Source organism: Melanostigma gelatinosum, assembly GCF_949748355.1.
Source record: "Melanostigma gelatinosum genome assembly, chromosome: 9".
Taxonomy (NCBI): domain Eukaryota; kingdom Metazoa; phylum Chordata; class Actinopteri; order Perciformes; family Zoarcidae; genus Melanostigma; species Melanostigma gelatinosum.
The window spans coordinates 14203917-14214410 of record NC_136642.1 but is presented as its reverse complement, the minus strand read 5'-3'; the positions used below and the strand labels follow the sequence as shown (position 1 = coordinate 14214410).

The following is a 10494-nucleotide window of genomic DNA, read 5'->3' as shown; positions in this document are numbered from 1 at the left end:
AATATTTGCCAACATATTGCGTTTGTGTGGAGCCGATGCAGATGGACACAAATGTAGCAGACTGCAGGCCACAGGAAGTTGAAGAAAGTAATCTTTATTTGCAGTTTGCACAGACAAGGCAAAACTGAACAGAACCAAACCAGGGATCCAGACTGAACTATAAACCAGGACTTAAACACGAACTCTTCTGGTGAGGAGATAAGGCAGAAGAAAAAGCTGCACTAATGTTTGTAACTACAACAGACATGACTGCCTGCATGAGCTCTGCTATTCTTATCTCAATGAAGCAGTTTGAGCTGTCCAGTGACACTTAAAGTCGCCCACGGTTTTCTTTATTTTCACTGTTGCATAAATACAGTCCTCCTTAGATGTTTTAATGTTCACATATATGGGATTTGGCAGTTTGTCTCAAACGATGTCAAGTCTCAAGGTTGTGTTGACTGACACTGGAGAAAAGTCTTTCATCCTTCTCTTTCTGATTTTCTCTGAGAGTATAATAACACAGGATAAGAACAATGTCCCTGTTTTAAAGGACGAAATGGATACATTTGAATTTGAATTGAAGTGGGAATGCATATAAGTACGTATAGATATAGTATTTGTTTCAGACTGATTCTGTCTAAATCTGAATCATTGAATTTACTGTTTAGATGTTCCAGCACTGAGTAAAAATACTCTTTTGTCCGGCCCGAAACAGAACATCTCAGCCACTGGTCCCATCTTGACACAGTAATGCATTTGTGAGCACTATTACAGAAAAAAAACAACTGATTGTTACAGTGTTTGCCCTCATGAGGGCGCTACAAACCAAAGTCCAACTTACAAAGTTTACACAAGCAGTCCAATAATTATGACAGTAAGAGGAAAGGTCATTTGACGAACTGTTGATGTGGCCGTAATGCCCGTACATGACCCAATGTGAAATGGGAAACACTTTCTTGGTTTTTCAAACATCATCTGTGATTTATCCTTCAGGAAAAACAAAGGTTTACCTCTGTTCTTCAAATATAATGAGAGTACATGAAAGGCACAAGCTAAATGAGAACTTTGCGTAGACAGCGGTGTCTGTTGTGAGCCTCAGATGTGTGAGTTGTACATGTAGGTGCTGCTGATGCTCCAATCAGGAGGGAAGTCCTGCACTGCGTGGCTCTTGACGTGTCTCTGCATGGCGACCAGGCTATTGCAGAACTCCCGGCACACGGTGCACTGGTAGGGCGTGGCCCCACCGTGAGTCCGCAGGTGCTTGATCATGGCTGAGTAGTCCCGTGAGCGCTGACGACAGATACGGCACTCAAAGGGTTTCTCTCCTTGAAGCCGAGAGAGGATAGAAAAGGGGGGCACAGGAAGGAAGACAATGGAAGGAAAGTGTGCTCACGTGAAAGAAGGCCTTGAACCTTTAGGCGTGACAAGATATCGTTCTTGCCAATTGATTTAATTGATTTGATATATTCTGCTATATTACTTAAATTCAATTGATCCAGTCAAATATTTTTTTGCCTGTTTAGAGGCAAATCATCTAAATTGGCTCACTTTTAAACAAATCACCCATATTTGTTGAAGATCAGAACAGTTATGCATATAGATACTGTATGCTGTTCACGTGTGTGTGTGTGTGTGTGTGTGTGTGTGTGTGTGTGTGTGTGTGTGTGTGTGTGTGTGTGTGTGTGTGTGTGTGTGTGTGTGTGTGTGTGTGTGCGTGTGTGTATAAGAGAGAGAGAGGTAAATTAAGTTGTTAAAGATGCAACATGGTATGGATTGCATCTTTCAGTTTTAGGACAAGTTAATATTTAAGATGTAGAAACATAGAATGAGATTTCATCTTAAATGCCAACCCATTCTTTTTTGTTTAGCACGTGTGTATTCATTTTAGCACTGTATATGCATGTGGTTTTGCATGTTTCAACCAATTTACAGCTAATTATCTTATAGACTTTATATTGTCGCCACGCCATTGTTTGCCAGTGTTTCAGTTCTTACGCTACACTTTGCACAATATCCAATTTGCGGAGCAAAGTGCTTGACAGGGGTCGTTATCACAGTGAACATTCTGCCTTATGTTACTTTTGGCAAACCTTTCATGAATAATGTTGCAAGCGCACACTTTCAATTGCATTGCACTCCAGAAATGATCACAACAGCTCTAAAAGTTCATCGTGGATTTGCACACAAGTTTCTATTCTGCAAGTTCCTGTAAGGTGTGTTTCATAGTATTTAAATGAGTGGAAACCTGCCTGGAGGTTGGTAAAAAATATAAAACCCAGAACACAACAGTCTGCTTTGGAAAATGTTTATCAGTAATATTTCATAGCAAATGTTCTAAAACATGCAAAAGTGATGGCAGAGTCCCATAAGCTAAAAATCATGTCGGCTATGAAAAAGCACCTAAAAGAGGTACATATACTTTTGTCTTTGAGCCAATGAAAATGTAAATTGATCATAAATGCCCCTTTCTCCAGTAACTTGTCATGCTGACAACAGACCTGTCTCTGATCTTTCTGGCTCCCTCAGACCAATCTGTTGTTACTGTTGTTGTTTCAGTCATTTAATGCCATTGGCTTTTTAATGTCAAAGTACTTAATTACTGTAATTGAACATTAGTGTTTTATAACCCGATAGTCCAGTTTATCTGACGTAACGGGACAAACGTAAATATGTTCGAATTCTTGTTTTGCTCTAATGTCCCACAATATAAAACAAAGATTATCAGCCATGTTGTGGGTCGGCAGTCTTAGTAGTCTTAGATCCGTGTTGTATTTAACCAGTGAGTGCTCAGCAGCACCATAAGTCACTGAGCTGAGTTTTTTTCTGAAACATAGCTATACATGCTACTTAGTTATATCTGCTTCATCGGACAAAGCACCTTTCGTCTTGTTCTGCCAGTTAAACAGTGTGCTTACCAGTGTGAATTCGGTGGTGTGTGTCCAGTTGATGTTTCAGACTAAACTTCTTGGGACAGTATTGGCACTGGTAGGGTTTTTCTCCTCTGGGTTCTTGTTGATGGGATTGGGGTTCATGCTGCAGCACATCTGCTCTTCCACAGAACCGATACTCTGCACAGGCCTCACCTGTGCAAACAACGAGATGAGGGAAAACAGACAAAAGTGTGAACATTGTGGTGGTAATGAGTGGCCTGGCTGTCCACAAATACACTCTGACAATTGAAAGGTGTGGTTTCATACAAGTCAACAGTCTTGTAAAGGTGTTGTAGAGACAACGTTCTAGTATTAAACACAGCAATGATTGGGTTAATTAATACTGCACTTAATATTGGCTGAGCTTTTCTTTTGCTCTTGTTAAATTGAAATTGTTTATGTTTATTGTAATACTTAAGTCCTTATAGACAAACACATTGAAGCGCAATGAGATATACAAGCAACCAAAATTACCATTTACATGCAATAAAGGGAACTTCATTCATTCAATGAATCTGCAAATTATCGATTGATCGTTAGTTTCAGCCTCTCAAGTGGTGCCTTTCTGCTTTGATATCATTACAAATTGAACATGTTTAGGTTTGGAACTATGTTGGTTTGATTGGAGAAGATATTTAGGTAGGACTTTACATTACAGCTTGGGAATAACCGGATACAAGTGGGGGGGAAATAGTTTGTTAATAAAACGGTAATAATTAAGGAATACAAGGTAATACCATTCATCAGATGATAGTTAGGTATTAAAAATGGGTATTTTTGGGTAATATTAAACAGAAATTCATGTAACGGTAAAATGGGCCAAAAATAAAATGTTACGAGGCAACGAGGTAAAACTATATAGTAATAGTATTATTGGTGTCAATATGGAAACCGCCTAATAATAAAATGGTTGTATAAGAAATTGGTGATATTGTGACCGTAATGGGATAACAACCTGATTCTGAGGTAATATGGTTACGCTATGTTTTCAAAATATTACGTTACTTTTTAGCAAAATACATTTCAAACTACACGAAAATGATCTGTACTTTCCATGTTATAATGCTATCATTAATCCTCCCTTATATTTTAATCATGGCCCTTTGTTTCAAGGTCATACTACAAAACATATGTTTAATGCTGTAACTTGAACCTTGAAAACCTTTTCTGTGTGTAATAACTATGATTAAGGGCTGCTAAATGCTAAGCTACGTGACTCAGTTTAATTAATGGCAATATTAGATTAAACCAAACATCAAGAGGCCTATTGATTACCTGGACAAAGCACTGATTAACATACATTTCAGTCTAATATTACCTATTGCACATGGGATAAAATCCCCTTGGGCTCTGTACTTTTCTCTATTTTCTAACATTTTATGGATCAAACCATTAATGGATTGACTGATTAAATAGGCAGCAGATTCATTTTCTTTTCAATCCTGCTTAAATCAACAATAGCAGTCAGGACTATAATTCTCCCTGACCTTCTTAACATGATTACAATTAATCATAACTAAAAAGGTACAGCTTATGCACAAGCTTTAGAATAATATATTAGTCCCATACTTTTTTCAGTCACTTTCAGAGGCACAACTCTATTTTGGTCAGCATCCTGTTGCAAGACAATAAATTCAGTTTGTACAAGCTTACTTTCCTGTCACTCTGCACACGTGTCTCGTCTGCAGCCTCATATGCTAGAGAGTCTTTTACAATGAGGTGTGATTTTGAGGTTAATGTTGCAACTCTGAAGCCTTTCAGTAACGTATATGTTTTTTGGGTTTTTCATATGTGAAAACCTGGGCCTCATAGTATAGACAGGATGCTGAAAGTAGAAGGGGGTGTACTGTAGTAGGGGAATTTAGAGAATAAACCACAACAATTGACAACTCACCACTCCAAACACAACCTACTGAGACCTGTTGTCATTAGCATGCTTCCTGTCCAATATTTCTCTTCAGTTGTCACTTTAAAAGACCTAACATCATTTATAGGTACTGCTTTAATGTCGATTGGCCTTATTAACATACAGTACTATCATTTCAGGGGAAAGCAAAATCAAATCAATCAAACAGCTCAAAGCAACAATGAAGGCAGGTGCTTAAATGTTTTATTTGTATCTTTTGTTGTGCTGTTTTGTATTAGATATTAGAGGGATAAATTAAATTAGTGCTTGAGTAATATTTTTATAGGACGTTTCCTAAATTATGACACTGCTAACTGCATTGTGACTTGTAAAGCACAGTTTTACCATAGCTTAATCTCTTCAAGTAACATACTTGAAAAGATCAGATAAAACATACTTGCATGTGTACACACACACACACACACGCACACACACACACACACACACACACACACACACACACACACACACACACACACACACACACACACACACACACACACACACACACACTGTTGTTTTTACATATTATAGTTATTTATTATAATACATCAATATGTATGATTTCTAGGACAAACCACTGTTGCAATGCAGTGCATACTGTACTGCGTACATCTAGCCCTATCTAGTAACCACACTCCTGCTCCTTCTGCACCGTGCTCTCAAAACCACAACTCTCTATCACTTTCCATTGCGTAGCTACGTAGCTGGAGTCTGCCGAGGTTAGGGGTCATGACAAGAAGAAGTCTTACTATCGTGTCAAATTGATTGGTTTTACACGGGATAAGCACTGGTACAGCCTTGATCGTACTGGATAGTAACACTAGTATGTTCAATGTGTTGTATGTTTTCTGTTATTATCATATTACCTGATGGTGTGGAGGCTGACTCCCGCAGCACTGGGGCACCAAGGAGGCTTTTACTGCAGTGTTGGCAATCTTTAACCCGCTCTTTGCTGGCTTTGGGTACCTCATGGTTGCTGTGGAAAATATATTTTTTAATGCAACAGTTGCAAAAGATTTCACTAATTGTACCTTTAACAATAGTAAATGAAGTGCTTTTATTTGTGCTCTGAGGAGATACTTCACTAGAAATATGAACATCGAGTAAATGTCAGTTTGCATATATTTTATCACAGATTTCATCCTTTAACGCCTTTTCCTTCCTCCCCATCACCACAAGATATTTATAGCACTCATTCGCGGTAAAAGCTTATCTGCATTTCATATCATGTGAGAAGGAGCAAGAAAATAAAGAGACACGAAAGAATATCTCTATTTTGTTTTGAACAATTTCTTGTGGTACAAGCGTGGCCAGGTTAACACTGTTTCAGTGGGTTGAAAATCTTAATTTCTGCAAAGGAGGGGAAAAATATAGGGGACTCCCCTTTACTCAGTTACACTGTGTAACCTGCTGTACAAAACGCAGGTAACTCTCCCACAAACAAAGTCATGTTGGTTTCACACTATCTAGCATCACAACAGAGCAGCGGGAAATTCATTCAGAATTAGAACAAATTGTTTGTTTTAATCCCACAAAAAAAGTATATATTTATATTTATTGGAAGGTTAACTTGTGTGTCTTTTGCTCTTTTGTGCTGGGATTGGTCAGAAACATGGGATTATGATTTGTCAAAAGAATACTTTGTCTGACTAGGACTGTCAGGGAAGGGTTAACTAGTGAAACTGCTCTAGTTGGAAAGTGCAGGAGGCTTGAAACAGCAGTGAGTCAGGTACCGTAGCTGTCGTAAAGGAACAATTGAGCAAATTAGGGGATTATTCGATGACTTTGTGAGAGAATAGGGAGACAATGACTAAAAATAAAAGCCAGAAGTTTCCAAAATCTTGTCCAAGTGCTGACTTACCTCAGCTCACTGGCTTGAACGGTCCCAGTAAATGCTCTCTGGCTGGGTTTTTTCCGTTTCAACAGGCCTTGCTTGATTATGCTCCCCATACCTGCAGACCCAGCATAACAGTTTTGTGTATAATGTGGATAAAAGCCTGAACCTATTATAGAGCTTTGAACAGGGGTTTGGAAATGAGAGCCGAGTAAGGGGAACATGTGGGGGGTGGAGAGGGAGAATGGGTACGCTACAGTGGGCTGGTTTGGGGACTGAAGGGGGTGAGCTGCAATTAAGCTTGGATAGTTCTCTGCTATCCGCCGCAGGGTGGTCATGGAGCTCCACATGCTTGAAGGGAAAGTCCAAGGGGAAGAGAAATAGGAGCTGCTGCTGGTGATCACACTGTCTCTGTTATAGGACGTTGCTGACACCGGGGAGAGTTTGGGCATCTTTCTTGGGGATGGCGGGCTGTTGGGGTTCTTGGCAGTGGGTGAGAGGTTTTCCAGGACAATGCAGTCGCTTGCCTCCTCCACTGGGGAAGAAGTCACTTGGATTGGACTCCCTTCTTGCTTTTGATCATTCTCCTCTGCACTTCCGTTCTCTTCTTTTTTGACACATGTGATTTCTCTTATTTTTCCACCCTCTCTGGCCCTGTAGTCGAGATTTTCCAGCTGTTTTCGACACTGGTCTTCCAGCTGCTGCATCTCTAACAGCTGAGCAGCTTTCAGCAGCAAGTGCAGGTCATCCACAGACACATCGAGAGTCTGTGTGTAGGTGAAGTCCAGAACTTGCTGGAAGGTGCGTGGTGAGAAATACTCCAGAGTGCAGTGGACGGGGCTGTCTATGTCTGCCTGGGCTAGCTGCTGCGCTAGTCTTCTGCTAGCACAAGCCAGTACTAGCCGATGAGCCCTGAAAGTCTGACTCTTTACTGAGATGATGGCATCGCAGAGTGACCCTGAGCGTCGTAAGGCATCTGCCTGCTGCAGGAAGTGGAAGTATTGGGTGTTGTTGATTCGGATCATTTCTGAAGTTTGTAGAAATATTTTCAAAAATCTGTGAAGAAAAAGTTGAAGGAACAAAAAAAAAGGAATTCAGAGAGGGATGCCATCAGATTATGCCCACACTGCTTCAATTAGTTATATTTTCCAGGTGTTTACCAGGTATGTGACATTTCTAGAAATGCTAAATTCTAAGTATAGGAAAATCATTTTGCAAATCAACAGCAGGGATTGTTGATAACAAATCTATCTGTGGTTTGTACAGTTTTTCTTTTCCATCCTTGTAGTGAGAATTGAGGGGGCAGAATGTACCCATGGTGATAATATTATTTGTTTATATTGCGACAGGTTGGTGTGAAAGTGAATTTGATTTTCAACCAATTTACACAATAGTTAATAAAATGGTTATGGATTTTTACATAAATGACCCCCCCCCCCTCTTTCTTTTATGAGAAAATATTCCTCAATCACAACCGTGTCTAAAATTATGTCCGAATGTCTGGTTGATGTGTGGAAATATACTGTGTTTTGTGAAAGCTTTGATATGCGGCGCTCACGTACACACTCTAAAGCCACAAAGCCCTAACAGTATATGAAACCATGACTAATGACTGTACACACGAGCAAACATGAGGGAAGTTTGAGTGTCAACAACAATAACTGTATTTGGTTGACTGTATTTTGATACTATAAACTTCAACAGGGGTTGAATAGGTAAATATGTGACAGAAATATTTGGAATTTAGCCCTAAAATTGATAATACAAGGAGGAAAACATTGTGGCTATGTGTTGAAACTCCCGGATGCCTGAGAAGTTGCCGTCGCAGTCTGAAGTCTATCATGAACTTTTATGATTATACAGTGTGTGGTCGGTTTCTGCAGGGGAGGTCACAAGGTTTTGCACAATTGCAACCCCATTAGGTCCTCCGATGGTGACTGTAAATGGAAAGTATGTGAAACGAAATTACATTTAGTTATCTCGTTACTGGAATAAAAAAAAATGTGTATGCATCTTTTTGCGCGCTCTCCAAAACTCACTCTCTCTGCTCTTAATCAAATTAATCAATTTAATTTATTGGAAAACATAGCAACAAAAAGCAGTAATTTAAAATAATGTCTGAATTATTTAATTATAATTAAAAAAATAGTGCTGAGAGTGAAACTAAACATTTCAGCAGCTCCAGTATCAGAAGTAGAAAGTCACTTAGATGTACTGTATGTGATAAGGCTCAGCCAGCATGCTTATTAAGGTTTCGTGTTCATTTATGAAAAATGTAAAAAGCAACGATAGTTACATCATTTGCTTTCGAGTGCACAGTGTTGAGAGTGCGTAGGAAAATGATCATGCAAATCAAGCCTTCATAATTTGAGTAAAGCCGACAGTATCGTCTGCGTACATGAATGTAAATTAGAACATTCTATCACGGCAACGTTTACGACTGTCAAAGGTCATACGCTGTCTGCTCAGAGTTGTAATATATTGTCTATATATTACATAATATAACTCAAATAAATCGCAAATGTAGTACATTTTTTAAATCTATGCCAAATTCAAATTTCCTCCGTACAATATGCATTTTGTACAGTAGTAATTTTAATAAATATGAAATTCCTGACATACAATAATAATAATAATAATTATATAGTGGTGGAATTGAATCAATGGCGTGGTAATTTGCCAGGTGGATTATTATGGTGTTCGACATGTATTTTATGATAAGTAACTTTAAAGCTGCTTGAGTTAACAGCATGGGATTTTATGCGCAAGGAGATTTTGCAAAAACTTTAAAAGTTGTGTGTTGTCGTGTAATGCACAAATCTTTCCAGCTCAGATATGTAGCTGTCTTTCAGTAGCGCGTGGAGCACCGATCCTCATACTTAGTTTCAACTGTTTGTTTTGTTAAATTGTACTTTCAAATATTGCGCACACATCACGTTGGTGTGTTGCACCTGACATTATAATTTTCAATTATGCGTTGAAGTATTGCAGCTCTCCTGAGGCTGCTGACCATTAAATACATTGTTTTATTGTATTGTATCCTGATTCATAATGCTTCATGTCTCTTTTATGTATATATTTGATTTTGCAATAAACTGCCTTTCGGAATAAACAAATTCCCACAGATGATGTTCAAATTTACAATGCACTTTGTAGTGCAGTGAGTTGTGGCAGCAGGTCTTTAAGGAGCCTTGCAGTCACTGTACTGTCTTAATGCTTACATGGGGGGAACACCTTGCATGAATATGTCAGATTTGCACATCCTTTGACAGGACATTAACTGGCAGCCAGCCTACCCAAAGCTCGCATGTCAAGGATTGGAATCACAAGAGAGAAGCCTTTACTTATATCCTCTACAGGCAACAGAAGATCAGTCACAGCACACTAGGTTGTGTTAACAGTAGACCACAGAAAAGACCAAACAGGAGCAGTGTTTAAGCATCTTCTTGTGGTTTCAAGTCTTGCAAACTTACGAAGCACCAAGCTGTGTGAATGAGACACTTACCCGGTGTTTAGTGAATATTCTCCCTGGAAAATGATGAGCTACCTCGCATCATGACTGTGAAGTGACTAGTAAAGTGACATGTCTGTCTGGGGTGGTTTCCTCCTTTGTCTTCACAGTCCCTCCTCTTGAACTTGTCTCTTTCCCTCATTGGTTCATTGATTATAGTGCTAAATGGCTCGTTTTTTGGTGATTAAAGATGGTGGATTTATAAGTAATCCAGTTATTTACATTATTTTGTTTTCTTTATTTAGTTTAAAGCATGGACACAGTTTTACTATTTAATAATGTTCAATTGTTGCACAGGGTAGACAACATGCAAATCATACATTAAACC

The 10494-nt window shown here is 39.0% G+C and overlaps 1 protein-coding gene across 1 annotated transcript; it reads right to left on the bottom strand.

The window, feature by feature from the left end:
* Positions 1 to 1077: 1077 nt before the first annotated feature.
* On the bottom strand, positions 1078 to 10220 carry zbtb32 (zinc finger and BTB domain containing 32; the record flags this gene model as incomplete). Its single annotated transcript, XM_079276193.1, has 5 exons — positions 10161 to 10220; positions 6683 to 7711; positions 5688 to 5797; positions 2898 to 3065; positions 1078 to 1307 (listed from the first exon to the last, which is right to left on the bottom strand). Exons 2-5 carry the CDS (start codon positions 7678 to 7680, stop codon positions 1078 to 1080), a joined length of 1506 nt encoding a protein of 501 aa, XP_079132319.1. The 5' UTR covers positions 7681 to 7711; positions 10161 to 10220.
* Positions 10221 to 10494: the final 274 nt, after the last annotated feature.